Source organism: Pseudorasbora parva, chromosome 11, assembly GCF_024679245.1.
Source record: "Pseudorasbora parva isolate DD20220531a chromosome 11, ASM2467924v1, whole genome shotgun sequence".
In the NCBI taxonomy this organism is placed as follows: Eukaryota; Metazoa; Chordata; class Actinopteri; order Cypriniformes; family Gobionidae; genus Pseudorasbora; species Pseudorasbora parva.
Genome location: NC_090182.1, coordinates 25219843 through 25236373, shown reverse-complemented (window position 1 = coordinate 25236373; position 16531 = coordinate 25219843). Strand labels below are relative to the sequence as shown.

Sequence of the window (16531 nt, the reverse complement as noted above, 5' to 3'; positions counted from 1 at the left end):
TCTGTATGATAACGTTCCAAAACCTGTGTGGTCATACAGAAAAGTGGACTAAAAATAATGATGATTCATATCTTACTAAAAGGGGTAAACTACCTGTGTTTGTCAAACTATTAAGACCTTTAAAACAGGAAATATTCTTAACCAAAAAGCTCCACACAACACCTTCCATGCTAAGAAAGCGATGAAAAACACGCACAAAGCGATTTTCCTCAATTAAACTGTCTGGCCCCCGGTGTTAGCGGAAGAATGTGAATCAAAGTGGGGGGAAATTACACCAATGTATGATGGATGCATGGTGATGGATGATTGCTTTCAGAGAGGAAAAATTTGTCTAGACATGCTGTGCAAATTGCCACCAAATGATGCAAGAGCCTTAACTGTGGGCACTGTGCTATCAATAACATAACATGGCCTGTTGAGGGTCTTCTGTTTGAGTCATGAAATAGAGGAAAAGAGAAAAAGGGAAGAAAAGACACGCTCTCATTAATTACAGTAACAGGGTGCTTCCTCCACCTTCAGGCAGTGGAGAGAGGTTACAGAGAAAGTGACACGTCACTACGGCTCTGCTGCCAACCCTAAATGTCAGCCCAGTGTTATTTATCTGCTCCATCCTTGGTGCTCTATGAAAGAGAGAAGAGAGAGAGAGAGAGAGAGAGAGAGAGAGAGAGAGAGAGAGAGAGAGAGAGAGAGAGAGAGAGAGAGAGAGAGAGAGAGAGAGAGAGAGAGCATCTTGGGGCCTGTTGCACAGAACCCATCTGATAAGAATGGCCACAGGCTTCATCCAAGCACTCAAGCTCAGAATTGCATTTTAAGTTAAGTCATCTATGCCTGCTGATGATTACTGTGACGGTTATTGGCGGCATTACAGATGACTAAGTAGCTGTTTGACTTGGTTAAAAGACATACGGGTGGTCTTAATGTATATTTAAAGCAAAGAACATGCTCCATTTGGGTTGAACATTTGAATTCCAAATTCATTTGGGGCATATGACAGCATGTATGGCTCCAACAAGACTGGCGAGAGACAGTTACCTTCTTCAGGATGGAGGTGAGTCTCTCCAGCTCACAGTCGATGATGATCTGGCCCTCCTTCCTTTTGTCCAGGTCCTGGAACACTTTGAGGAAGGATGCTTCGGTCATTGTCTCCACGTTCACAGAGGTCACGAGCCAGTTATGTTCCGCTGCTGTGTCCAGAACCTTCTGCAGGACTGCCAGTCCTTGAATACAAATGAGAAACCCTAGGTTAACAGAACTCAAAAAAGTAAATAAACTGTACATTTACTAGAAATTTTGAATTTCACAAGCAAACTACACTCTCCGAAAAAAAGGTACAGTGCTGTCACTGGGGCGGTACCCTAAGGTACAAAAGTGAAAAGGTATATCTTTGTACCTTACTCACCCCTAAATGGTACATATTAGTACCTTAAAAGGTAAAAATCAGTACTTTAAGAGTGCATGTACATATTAATACCTCAAAGGTAGATATTAGTACCGTTCTGGTTTTGTACCTTAGGGTACCGCCCCAGTGACAGCAATGTAGCTTTTTTTCTGACAGTGTAACTGCTACAGCCCTGCATTTATGCCCGAGCCCGACGGGCCCCGACTTTTTTACACCCCTCGGGCCGGGCTTCGGGCCAATTTTCATGTCATACCTAAAACGCGGGCCGGGCTTCGGGCCTTTTTATAGGCTTCTCCTTCGTTTTATATTTATTTTATCAATTAAAAGGAACAATGAGTTCTGCGCTGGTGGAAACAACACGAGACCATAATAGCTAACGCGACTGTCAAGATGGCTCGCACAGTGTTCAGAGCATAGGTTCAGAGTCCGCGCCAGCAGCAGCGTGCGTTTCTTCAGCACGGAGACACACTGCAAGCGTGGTGTGAGCATGGCGTTTCTGTTGCGTGTCATCCGCGGGGCGTCTGGTGCTATTAATGTACAGGGAAGCCCTATACTTCATGTTAAATATAAATATATTGCCTATTGATACAGCAAAGACAACTTCGGCAGTAGCCGGCCCATGCCATATCCATGGTATTGACGGCAAAAGGCTACAGAATAATTCGTTCTGTATTGACTGGTTTAATATTTCAAAATCGATAATTAGGCTATGTTGTCTTTTATTATTACAATTAGGACTATCTGCATTTATGTTAACCTACAGACTTTCAAACATGTCATTATGTGTCACAATGTTTTATGGGCTATATGTTGTAGTCAGATAGATATGATGGTGCTGCAACACGATCGCCGCAAATGACTAATGCAAGCCAACGCAAATGGCCGTAAATGAAACTTAAAATAAGTCTAAGATAGTCAAAAACACCATCATCTTCAATAAAAATGAATGAGATGAATGAGATCATTATCTTACCAGTGCGTCGCGCTCTCTTATGTGGTATTTGAATCTGAAATAAGCTGCTGAATAAAATGCATCTTGAATCTTTTCCTTCCGTTGCTGTAAACTCCGTTAAATGAGCATATACCCCGGGAATTGAAGATCGGATTTATATTCATTTGCGTAGGTGTAAGGTAGGCTATAAGACAACCTGCATGTGCTTTTTTTATTTTATTTGTTTAGCTCCGTTTGCGAGAGCCGCGAGCAGAATCAGCCTGCCTCAACTCGTCAGAAATGCCTTTTAGGCTACTGGTGGTAATAGTTGGCGAAATTAACTAACATTGTGATGCTTGAAGTGTTTTATGGATTTTATTATAGGCAAGACAAGTCAAGAGTTGATTTGAGAGACTAAAATAATTAAATATGCGGTTAACTCACTGTCGGCCGCTGGCCGCTTTTGGTCGTCACTTAAAAAAATTAAAACTTTAATTTAACAAACAAAAAAATGCTCTAAACATTTTTCTAAATTAACGTACTAAAGAAACGAAACGAAAAATAACTACTTTGACATTAAAAACAAAACAGAACTATTTTAATGGCTGCAACAATGTAAAAAAAAAAAAAAAAAAAAAAAAAAAAAAAAAAAAAAAAAAAAAACGGGCTCTAGTCGGACTCGGGCCGAGAATTTTGATAAGCTGTCGGACACGGGCCGGGCTAGGGCCTCAGCGTCTCGGGCCCGGGCCGGGCTAGGGCCTAGATTTGAGGCCCGTGCAGGGCTCTAGTAACTGCGCTTAACTCAGAATATTGAGTAAACTAACAACTTTGGAAGAAGATGTGACACTTAATGTGACAAGTTGTGTGAAGTGCAATGTGTAAATAATGACATGTGAGAGTGCTGAAGCAGGATGACCAGATTTCTCATGGTGGAATTTGATAACCTCTTTTTGAAGATAAAATGTAGACACACATTTCATTGACATTTGCGTCTGACTAGAACTCTGCGCTCAATATCCCGCCTTCACTAATTGCAAATTAATCAATTATGAATTGTTGTGATTGGATGTTAATTTTTGTTCTTCAGAATATACTATGAATATACTCCGAGATTGGCTCTTTGATTAGGTTATTCACATGTGACAGACAACTGATACTTACTTTTATGTGATCACCTAGCAAAGATAATTTAGGAAATAAGGGGAAAAACATGATTTTTTTCCATAATAAGTCAGGAAACTAAAATAGATCTAAAATACGGGATTGTCCCAGGACAAACAGCATGTCTGGTCACCCTTTGCCTAAGCTTATTCATTAAGAAGTCATTCTAAAGCAGCTTGAGTGCTTGGAGGACTATAGTATTGACACTCTGTTATCTCCAGCCACCTCTGACCATCTGAATGCCACTTTATTGGCTGTGAATTCAGAAAAACCAGCCAGGAAGATACAGAACAGTGGAGAGTGAGAGCCACACTGTTCACAGACAGGAAATGGGGTTCGATTAGTGGAGACATTGATCTTAGCATAGGATTCATGTACGCAACCCCCAAAGGACCAGTCAGCTTCTTCCCCAGACACAGACAAAGATCTCTCTAGTTCAAAAACAATGTGCTTAGTAGCCATCAGAGCAATAATATCAACTTTTTGGTGCAGCCTTCAGTAAGAACATATCACATAGTGATAATGTCTACACATGACACAAGCCACATCTCTCATATTATACGAAATGAGCATTTGTGAAGGATTATATGATCCATGACATGATGACAGTTAAAACCTCCAGCATACAAGATTGCTCTTATTATGCAGCTGCTGAGAGCAGCTCATGCTTCTTCTGTTCTCAGTACTTCATCACCATGGCCAGCTCCTCCAAACTCATTAAAACCTCTCCAAACACTCAACTGCATGCTTTCACAGCCATCTCTGCTTTTTGCTGTGCGAGTATGTCACACAACAAGCCCAAGTTCATCCAGTAATCCAGTTTTCTGACTACGAAAGTATATGGCTTCCTGCAAATTGTGCCAAGCTCAACAAAGAGACATAAATACAGTAACTCCCTTGCGAGCATTTATATGGGAAATTGTTCATGAAATGTTTAATGGACTTTGGGTGCTGTTCAAAACATAAAACAAAAAAGAAAATGCATGCACTTGAATTTTACAGCCTTTGTTTAATGCAATACCACACAGCTGTTGCGTGAGCTGTAATTAAAAGGAGAGCAGCAAGGATGCACGCTTTATAATTTATGGAACCAATGGATCCCGCAGCAGTGATAACCGGAATAAATATTTCATTTATGGGGTGGGATGGACCACAAAATAAATCACAGGAAACTGCGACTGTGCCAGAACTGTGTCATTCTGTGCCCTAGACAATGAAGACTACAATAAGGAATAAATACTCAGAAGTTAAAGGAATGAAAATGCAGTCATCTCTTATTTAACGTCACACCATTTTACCTATACACCATATGAGTTCATTTTAATTCTGGGATACTAAAATGAGAACTTTTGGTCAATGATGTGATGAAAAATATACTGTGTCAGAAAATTGTTAACTATGCTAAAATTGAATTAAATTAAATTAAATTAAATGGTCCCAAATTGTGAGCCTCCAAGTCAGGAACACATGCCCTTAAAGTAAAATTCAATCATATGACTTTCTTGTGGTGCAGGTATGTTACACTTTTTAGGCCAAAGATGTGAGTTAGCATTATAGTTTTCTTTTTAAATGGGGTTTTGTTTAAATGGCTGAAATAAGGTCTGTGGTGAACACAAGCTCAAGACACTTTCATGGTTAATTCTTAAACATAAAATACATCAGTATTACCCCACTCATGATTTCTTAAGCTGGTATGTGTCTTTGAAAGTAGTAGTGTGAATGCCAGAACTAGTGTGATGCTAACCGCTGGTTGGCCTACAAAGTGACGTCATACCTCCACTCCACTGAGTGACACTAAACTGAGGAAATTGAGGAACTCTACCAGTCACTCTTTTCATGAAATTACAATGAACAAGGACTGTGGTTTTCAAGCATAAAAAATGATGCAAACATCATAAAAGTATCATAAAAAGGGACTATTAAAGTCCAAAAAAAACCTTGACGTCTGCCCTAACTCACCTTTGGCTTGTTCATGAGAGAGACAGTGTTATCCATTTTGCCAATGAATTTCATTGAGTCAGTTATTTTTAATGAATCAGTAGTATAAAAAATTCATTCATGAATATAAACATCTCAGTTCTTGAGTTCACGGTCTTAATGATTCAGAAGCAGCGATTAACAGGCACCAAAGGGGAAATAATCAGCGAATATCTCGCTCGAATATCAGCGCTATAGTTTCTCACACAAAGCTTTTATGTGTCTTCAGATGATTTGAAATATAATGCATAAGTCAAGTGAACTATACGTTTATGATACTTAAATTGAGCTTTCATGTCTTTTTAAAAAGAAGCTGGAATGGGGACTAAATACATAGAAAAAAACAAACAAGTACAAATATTCACAATATTAAATAGAATACAGAAAGATTAGGAACAACATAAGGGTGAGTAAATAGTCACAGAAACTTTCTAAACATTCTAATTAGACAACAGCAAATCATATTTATAGTACAGTTTAAAAAACAAGTCTATAATAGTTAGATTCCCATGTAAAGATTGTCCATATTGACAGCAGGAGCGAGGAATATTGACTCCCTCCTCTGCTCTGTTTTGAGCACTTGCTCTTTGACCCCTCTGCATCTGAGCCAGTGTTGCTTCCTATTTGACTCAGTGTGAGTACAGCTGGACCACTTTAAGACTTCAGGGTGATTTGACATTAAGGAGCTCACGCTCCCAGCAGGCTGAACAAATGGCTCACGATGCACACAGAGAACAGGGCCAGCGGGGGAAGATGTCTCTCCTTAGCCCCTTTCTCACTCATCTGGGGTGGTGTGGTGCCAATGGAGTACTACGCTAGCATGCAAAACAGCACACGGCAGCGGGGCCCATTTTACACACATAGGAAGCTTACAGTGTGGCTGGGTTCACAAACGGGCTACGTACACTCTCACACATATGTCCTTAAAAGGCTTAAAATAACCCTGAAGACAGTGCAGCGCTGTATCTAGGCAACAAGAGGATGGCGATATGGATTCCTGCAGTTTGGTTCCCCTCAGTCACAGAGTTAATGATCCTACAATCTTAACCCAGAGCCCTCAGCACTTCCACAAGATAAAACCATCACAGAGACACCTGTGGCGTGCATATAGGCAGGCATCAAACCTTTTGTGTGTGTAGAGCGATGACAGAACTGACAACGACAAGGCAAAAAGGAGATCCGGAAAGAAGAGAGCTGGCATTGTGGGTAACTACATTTCTTAAAAAAGATCTGTAACATGCAGATCCCGTCATGCTCCCATCATGGTCGGCTGAGCTGAACGTCTGTGACAGATGGTGACACATTATGGGGACACTGCAGCCGATTGGCTAGGGTGCCGGGAGGATTGGGGAACGCACACCTGGTGCTGACAGGTGTGTCAGACATTACCTGCTTGGGGAGCAGAACCGGATGCCCATGACTTTTCTAGAGCAGATATGGGAATTTCAGGTATTTATTTTGAATCGAAGATATGCAGGAGATTTAAAATTCCTGTACTGCTGTGTTGGGATGGTTCGTGGCAACAGAGTCCAAAATTAACTCTCACCAAGCTCCAAATGCAAGTAAAAATTGGGTTAGTCACCACTTGTCTGGTAATTTTCTAAGCAATTGTGACATCATTTCTATCAAATTAGTTAGATATTCTAATTTAAATCAAATTAGAACGATAGTCTGTCTCTCCCTGATGTAAAAGACGTAGATGATTTCTACGCCATCTGGGTGATTTGTGTCTTTTCAACTTTGCCATCAGGATTTATTTTTGCTTAAGCAGGATTTATTTATTTTTCTAGAATTATGTGACAAAAACGTGGAATTTTCTTCATAAAAAAGCCACCAAAAATAAATTATTACAGCTAGCCCAAGTCATCACTGTTTGTTACATGATAATTCTGTCCTTATTTATTCACCTTTGTGTTGTTCCAAACCTTTAAAGAGATGGTTCACCAAAAAAATAAAATTCTGTAATCATTACTCACCCTCAGTTTGTTCCAAACATGTATGAAATTATTTCTTCAACTGAACACAAAATAATACATTTTGATGACCATGGGTAACTAATCTCCATAGTATGAAAACAATGGGTCCCATCAACTATTCAGTCGCCCAAAATTCTTCAAAGTATCTTTTTTTTTCTGTTCGTAACATGTATTCCACTGGAGGCAAGCTTGAAAAACCCAAGTGCAATTTTTATTCAAATCCCAAACATAAAAAAAGACGTGGTAAAAACAATAAACAAAAGACTTGGCTAGGCTAAGTAGGCTTGGCTTGGCATTAACTAGAAACAACGACTTGCTGAACATAGCAATGTGTAACAAAACCTCACCAGTAGCAGTTTACAACATGCAATACAAGACAAGGGCTGAATCCAAAAATCTCCCCCTAAACCCTCATTCACAATTTCCTACGTTATTCCACTAATATAGTTCACTTGAAGGAGTGAATGAAAACGAGTGCGTGACACGAGTCGGACAGCCGTTGAGTGTACATCGGCTGTATACTCATTACTGCGGTGCAACGTGGGATTAAATGAGCGCACTTGAACATGTCCACTATGGTTTCGGACACCACTACAAATGGCTGTTTCCCCTCTCAGATAGTCCCCTATTTGAGGGTATAGGGGGTGATTTCAGATTCAGCCAAGGACACATGGCAAACATGAGGGATTAAATACACAAGTACTAATGATAAGACAATGGACACCTGTGAACACTGATGAAATCATGAACCAATGACATGACATGAGAACAAAGGTCACATGACAAACCTGGATCCTGACAGAGAACATGACTGTGAACATGATAAACTGAGAAACATGACAGTGAACATGAAACACCACCAAAACACACTGTGGACAAATTGGAACAAATTGCAAGCGAGTAAATTATGACTATCCCTTTAAGAATATTCAGTGCATTCTTCAAAATATCTTCTAATGTTAAGACAAAAACTGAGACATTATTTTTGTGTGCCACAGAAGAAAGAAAGTCATGCAGGTTTGGAAAGACATGAGGCTGAGTAAATAATGAAAGAATTTAAATGTTTTGGAATTTTGGGGCAAACTCTTTCAGGAAAAACAGCTAAGTCATTTCTAAAGGGACTTTTTTGTAATAAAAATAAACTAAAATAAAACACGCAATAAGAAAAATATTTAGGTTTGGAAAAATTCTCAAATCATCGCCCCTGGCATGTGCGGCAGAAAAGTTAATTTTGGACCCTTCTTGGAATAACAATGAAACCATGTGCAGAGCAGAGGTGCTTTGGAATTGGGATTTTCTTTCCCCAGCCTTCAGCTGGATACATTTTACTCTGGCACAATGGTTTCATTCTGGCAGATATTCATGGAGAAAGATGCTTCAAATGAGCTCCAAGTGCAGGGAGAGATGCAGCCACTCAGATCAGAGCACTATATTGTTCATCCCAGCAACACACAAGCAAGCAGCTCTCTCATGAGTCATATCTATAACTGACATCACACACTAACATGTTCACAAACAAACCCAAACCGGGAACAAAAGCTGACTCTATGTGCACACCAGCAATGTGGTAAATACTGGGTCTCAGAAAACCAACCAGACTCAAAGGAAGCAAATTCAGTTTAGCGCATGCTATTTCAGCACAAAAAACAGTATCTTATTCACTAAGCACACTCAAACCAGTTTAACCAAGTGGTAAATGCATCGCTCTAGCACTATGAGTATGTTGCATATTTTAATTCTAATGAGCGGCAAACATGCCTCTGTCCTATGCAAATGAAGTTTATTAAACATTGCACATTTTAGAGCACTTTTAGACAGGGATTTAAAGGGTTAGTTCACACAAAAATATAATTTCTGTCATTAATTACTCACCCTCATGTCATTCCAAACCCAAACCGTTCTGACACCTCCATAGACTGCAATGTAATTTCAACTTTCAAGTCCCAGAAAGGTAGCAAAATCATAAATAAAAATTGTCCATGTGACTCCAGTGGTTCAACTTTAACGTTATGAAGTGATAAGAATACATTTTGTGTCCAAAAACAAACAAAAAAACGACTTTTTTATACAATCCCTAACACTCACTTACGCTATTCATTTTGTTGGGCTATTCACAAATGTACAGTGCCCCCGTGTTTTACAGCAAAACGCTGGCTAACTATTTGCTGAGCACGACCACATGCTTGCGTTGTGGCGCTTACGTGAATCGCGCACTATTCTGCCTTCACGTGCTATCAGAATGTCCTACTTCCCACTTCAGAATTCGTTATTACGAGCTTGTTGCATTCAAGTGCTTTGTTGTCAGAATTAACAGGAATCATGGAACCATGTTTATTATCTCTTATATTTATTGGGAAAAATGTAATAAACCCAAAATGATATGTAGTGTCACATAGCCTCCACTGACAAAAAACATTTATGATGTTAGATTCTGCAATCTCTTTCAAATTTTTGTTGTGTAGCTATAAAACGTAGGCTACAACAGTCTATGCTTCAAATGATAAGTGTAGCCTATTTACATATAGGCCTACCCTAGCTACAATAAAAGACAAGACTACAGACGATCTAGCTGTTTTGGGGTAAAAGCTTATAAATCATAGCTACCTGTCAGCAGTAGGCTAGTTCTCCCCGCCACCATGTTTAAAATTTATGGCATGCTCATCTCGGGAATTTGGGTATCACAATTATTTCCGAACTTCCCATTGGTAAACACGACATCAGAGGGCATTCAAGTGCACTTTTTACCTCGCAAACTCATATTTACGATAATTCCGATAGAATGTGAAGGCAGCATTAAACTGGCACAGAAGAGAAGAGATTGTAACATTAAAGGGATAGTTCACCCAAAAATGAAAATTCTGTCATCATTTACTCACCCTCATGTTGTTCCAAACCTGTATGAGTTACTTTGTTCTGCTGAACACAAAAGAAGATATTTTGAAGAATGTTTGTAACAAAGCAGATAGAACAACCATTCACTACCATAGTATTTTTCCCCTATGGTTGATCCATCTGCTTGGTTACAAACATTCTTCAAAATATATTCTTTTGTTTTTCAGCAGATAAAGAAAGTCATACAGGCTTGGAACAACATGAGGGTAAGTAAATGATAACAGACTTTTCATTTTTGGGTGAACTATTCTTTGAAGTAACACTTCATAACATTAAGGTTGAACCCATAGACTGTAAACATGGACATATTGTCCGTGAAGTCACCCATAGGATTCCAATAAGCCGTTCTGAAGCGTTAAGTAGAGACGAGCTGGCGGTTGCCATCTTGGTAACGCGTCATCACAAGTCACGCCCGATAACTGAAAATGGGCAAAGAGGCGGGATGTGGGTGGAGCTATAGACGCCAGATAAATGGCTATCCACCTGCCACTCAAAGTAACCACGCCTTTAATTATGCGGAACTTTAAGCCTTTATATAATGTAAACGAATGAGTTATAAAAATTCACCCCCTCACAGCTGTCATGAAGGGCAAAATTAGCCATATAGACCAAAACCACAATTTGTACCAGGCTGTAAACATGTTTTTTTTTTCTGCTGTAAAGTTGGGAATTTTAACATGGGGCTCAATGAGATTCTGCTCCCTTCTGGAGCCTGTCCCTAGTGGCCAGTTTAGGAATTTCAGTTTATGTTACTTCCGTATTGGCTTCAAGAGAGATTGCAGGAGGTTGCCGCTTGGTTGAACCACCGGAGTCACATGGACTAGTCACATGTCTTTGCTACTTTTCTGGGATTTAGGCTGCAGTCTATGGGGGGGATCAGAATGGTTTGGAAAGATATGAGGGTGCGTAATTAATGACAGAAATTTTATTTTTATGTGAACTGACCCTTTAAAGAGACTTTATGTGGATTATGTCAGGGGTTTTCTAACTTTTTGATGCCAAGAAAATATGACTACCTTACCATCTCTATATACTGCATGAGACAATACTATTTGACAATATTATTATTTAAATTTACATTTACACCCATTAATATTATTTATATAATTATTATTATTTTTAATGATTATCTATAAACACTAGATCATGGAAGAAGTGACACATCAAATAACAATCAAGTGCAATTCATCCTTAGTAAATTCCCCTCCGAATCCAAAGATTTCGATCATAAAAGCAGTCCTCACCAGAGTCCGAGCTGTACATGTAGACGAACTTGGACCACTTGTAGTGCTCGATGACGGCCACCAGAGCGTCCTGCAGTTCAGGTCTCAGCTGGATGACAAACTGGTTGGAGTTTTCCATGGGGAAGCTGGGCGTCACAAAACAGACGTGTAGCGCACCGCAGAACGACATCAACATGTTGACGGTCTTCCTGTCGTACACGCCGATGATGGCGTAAACTCCTTTTGAGAACTGCGAACAGACTAGAGACGACAACAGAACACGATTTACAATACAGACATCATTCAAGCCGCGTTGTTAGCATCTCGCTGGTTTTATTATTAATTTCCGAGAAGCAATTAGTAAACGTTTCTATATGCATCACTGGACTGGAAATGGTGCGGATGGAGTTTCTGAAGAGGCAGATAATCAATGCACACAAAGGGTCTCGCTGACATTTACAAAACAGCAGGGCGCTTTTCTATCTCTGCTGCCTTGAACGTTGAATATCTTTTCCTCTCCCTGTTGGTGGCAAAATGGCCTCAATCGGTTTTGAACCAGGTTTCCCTGTGTATTTTAATGCTGCATCATACTCTCTTGTTGCTATCTTTGTCCTGGCGGAGGTTATTTTTCACTGCAGCTCCGGCCCTCACGTTTCAGTCCCGCAACTAAACAGATTGAAGTTGCAGTCTGTTCACTGCCCAAAGCCCAAATCCCAGCAGGGGCTGCCTGAGGGGCACAGGGGGAGTAGGAGCGATAGGCATGGCCATCACCCAAACTGCCTGCCCCATCATGCAACAGCCCACAAGCAGTGCAGGGTGCCAACTCCTCCAGCATGTGTGTTTTTATGTGTGTGAGTTTGTGACCACTGGTCTTCATCACATGCACTATGACTCATTTGAACATCCAGCCAAAACATAAACACTTTATCTGTATGATAGACATTGTCTCATTCTGAGCAGATTACATCTTATAATGAGAACGTGATATTCAACACAGACACACTCATTAAACTGTTCTTCATGCACTCTAAATAAAAGTCACACGCTCGGTGATAAGCAATAATGAGTGTGACACGTCTATAACAGACGCTGCCATGAGCTCTGAGGTAATATTGGGGGTGTTCTTATCACATGGCTCTGCTTCCTCTGTGACTGATGACTTGCACATTAATTCTGTCTGGGCTGAGCTTTGTGGACCCGGGGAGGGAGAGAACGAAGGGGAGAGAGAGAGAGAGAGAGAGAAGAGAAAGGAAGGGTGGGTGGGGGGTGGGGTACTGCATCCCTCTGTGTTAGCTATTATCGAAGACATATGGCATATTGAATCGAGATCCTCATTGTACCATATGTGCTTTTCTTGAATGGTTTCACTTTTTTGGGGTGATTTTTGTCAATGCATACAATGTTAATTACCTGTGCTCATTCAACTGGTTCCTGGCAACAGTCATCAGCAGAACATATTCATTAACTTTATTTGATATAATTTGACATATGACTTCATCCTAAATGACTTAACTTTAATTGCAGTGATGTATTAGCCTACCGAGAACACAGCTTTAGTGCCTTGCACAGGGTTTTTAAACTTGCAATGCTGTCAGAGATTCACATTGATGCACTTGAGAGTGATGTGAGTGTGAGTCACACACATTTCCTGATCCTTTCCCTTCTAGATTCTGTGCATCATTAGGGCCCGAGCACCGATGGTGTGAGGACCCTATTGGAATAGCTTCTCCTATCATTCTTCTTTTCCGAAATGAATCACTTTTTTTGAGGGCCTGACATGCTCGAAAACTTCTGAAACTTTGCACACGCGTCAGAAGTGATGCAAATGTGCGTCTAATATGGATTTCAGAATTAGGTTTGGCAAAATGGCTCTAGCGCCACCTAAAAAATTTAAATTAACTGTTGTTTGCACTACGTTTCACTTACAGGTATGAGATTCAATAGACACATGTAACAGCCCAATACCTACAAAAAAGTACATTTGGGAGCAAAATCTGAAAACCCAACAGGAAGTACTCTAACAAACACCTCCTAGAGATTTTATCAGATAAACATACATCTTTAATCTAAAGGCCTTTGCGATGTTAAATTTCGAAGATTTCTTGAGTTTTCCCAGAAGGGCATGTCTGCGGTGCCTCACAAAGTCTGATGTTTCACCATAAAACAAGACGTTGTAACTCATACAATGTCCGATCTGCCCCAAACTTCACGTTTGATAAGAGTCCAGGTCTGAAGACATCTACATGCCAATGTTTAGTTACAGTAATTGACACCACCTGTTGGCAACAGAAAATATTAAGCCAGAACAACATCATATTTGGTCTGTCTAATCTTAAGACCTTATTGATGTTAAATTGTGAAGATCTTGAGTTTTCGCTGAAGGGTGGGTCCGCGACAGCCTGAAAAAAAGTCTGTATCACCATGAAACAGGAAGCTGTTGCAAGTAATTCAGTTAGTCATAGTGCCACCTGCTGGCAACAGGAAATGGCATGCTTTACACTGTAATTTACTCATCCATCCATCCATCCATCATCTTCCGCTTATCCGGGGCCGGGTCGCGGGGGAAACAGTCTAAGCAGAGACGCCCAGACTTCCTTCTCTCTGGCCACTTCCTCCAGCTCCTCCGGGGGCACCCCGAGGCGTTCCCAGGCCAGCCTGGAGACATAATCCCTCCAGCGTGTCCTGGGTCTTCCCCAAGGCCTCCTCCCGGTGGGATGTGCCCGGAACACCTCCCTGGGAAGGCGTCCAGGGGGCATCCGAAATAGATGCCCGAGCCACCTCAGCTGGCTCCTCTCGATGTGAAGGAGCAACGGCTCTACTCTGAGCTCCTCCCGAGTGACCGAGCTTCTCACCCTATCTCTAAGGGAGCGCCCAGCCACCCTGCGGAGAAAGCTCATTTCAGCCGCCTGTATCCGGGATCTTGTCCTTTCGGTCATGACCCACAGCTCATGACCATAGGTGAGAGTAGGAACGTAGATTGACCGGTAAATCGAGAGCTTTGCCTTACGGCTCAGCTCCTTCTTCACCACAACAGACCGGTACATCGCCCGCATTACTGCAGATGATGCACCGATCCGTCTGTCAATCTCCCGTTCCATCCTTCCCTCACTCGTGAACAAGACCCCAAGATACTTAAACTCCTCCACTTGAGGCAAGAACTCTCCACCAACCTGAAGTGAGCAAGCTACCCTTTTCCGACTGAGAACCATGGCCTCGGACTTGGAGGTGCTGATTCTCATCCCCGCCGCTTCACACTCGGCTGCAAACCGTCCCAATGCATGTTGAAGGTCCCGGTCTGAGGTTGCCAACACGACAACATCATCTGCAAAGAGCAGCGATGAAATTGCGTGGTCCCCAAACCGGACACTCTCCGGCCCTTGGCTGCGTCTAGAAATTCTGTCCATAAAAATTATGAACAGACTGTAATTTACTCATTGAAACAAATTTAAATATGCCACGAAGTACCAAACATGCTAGAAACAAGTTAAATTCTGCAACACTTGGCTAAGCGCTGATGTATGTGATAAACGCCATGAAACAGGAAGTTGTTATAACTCAGACATACTATGTCCGATCTGACTCAAACCCAAAGTGCCCTGGCCTGAAGTCAAAGTGCCCTGGCAGGCGTACACGGTGCGATTTTTGCTGTCGTACGAACTCGCAGACGATTTTTTTTTTCTCGGGAGAAATCGCGTGGACATCGTGGATGCTCGTATGGTCGCGGCTCGCACCATGTGAGAGGAAATACGAGACGAGCCGAGCACGTTAGGAGCACCTCCCGACCCTACGATCATTTTTAAACATGTTTAAAAAGTTTGGGGAGTCGGCCCGATTTTTACCAGCATATGGCTGTCCCCTATTGCCAAATCATGCACAAGCTCGTCACATACGCTCAATCTATGACTATTATTAGCTCAGTGGCTGCCACATACTGCACGTACACACACACACACACACACACACACACACACACACACACACACACACACACACACACACACACACACACACACACACACACACACACACACACACACACACACACACACACACACACACACACACACACACACACACACACACACACACACACACACACACACACACACACACACACACACACAGACACACACACACACACATACACACACACACACACACACACACACACACACACGCACACACACACACACACAAACACACACTTTGTCTCACGTGCACTCTTCTCTTTCCCTCTGGTTGTTTCGGTTAAAAAGAATGGCTACTACCTTTCTCTGCTTTTCAACAAATCATTTGCACACCTTTTTTATTTATTTTTTGTATCTGAAGCTATAGCAGCAACATTGAAAGCTCCGGTGTCTGTGTTACACGAAAACTCGTGTGATCGCAGCCGGCTCGCGGTGCAAACAATCATGCCGTGTACCAGCTGATTTGATGCGATGATCAAATTAAATGACTCATAGCGTCTGCAATATCTCACGACCTTCCGAGTGTCCGAATTCGCACAGTGTACGCCCGCCTTTACAGTATTCAGTTGCAGTCAAAGCACCACCGACTGTCAACAGGAAGTTTGGCACATCAAAATGACTTTGCTATTTTTGCATATTTACCTGCTAAAATGCATGTTGCCCACAATTCCCTGTTTTCCTGAGGTCAGGAAGGGTGGCAGTAGCCCGGCCCGGCCGCCAAGACCCTTTCATACCTGCTTGCAGCTTTATGTTTTTTTTCTATTTTCCTACCAATAAAAAGTGGCAACCAAGCTTTACGCATACGCTAACAAAGACTGAATTTATTTGATAAAAAACAGTAAAGACTGATATTGTAATTTAAAATAACAATTTACATTTAATAACTCAAACTGTAAATCTATTTTAAATTGTAATAATTTTTAGCAGTCATTAGTCCAGTTTCAGTGTCACATTTGATGACATTTTGTGCTCAAAAAACATTTAATTTCTTTAAAAAATAATCA

General features: G+C 41.3%; 1 protein-coding gene across 8 annotated transcripts in view; it reads right to left on the bottom strand.

Annotated features, from left to right (window-relative positions):
- gria1a (glutamate receptor, ionotropic, AMPA 1a) overlaps window positions 1–16531 on the bottom strand; it is a 92352-nt gene that overhangs the window by 54083 nt on the left and 21738 nt on the right. For all 8 annotated transcript variants that reach the window (XR_010908369.1, XR_010908371.1, XR_010908370.1 and 5 more), the window contains exons 3-4: window positions 11581–11820; window positions 1033–1217 (exon numbers count right to left, since the gene is read on the bottom strand). Coding sequence is in view for 5 of the 8 variants with exons in the window: in XM_067457512.1 (XP_067313613.1) it covers window positions 1033–1217; window positions 11581–11820 (425 nt within the window). In the remaining 3 variants the exon portion in view is untranslated. The remainder of the gene's footprint in view (window positions 1–1032; window positions 1218–11580; window positions 11821–16531) is intronic.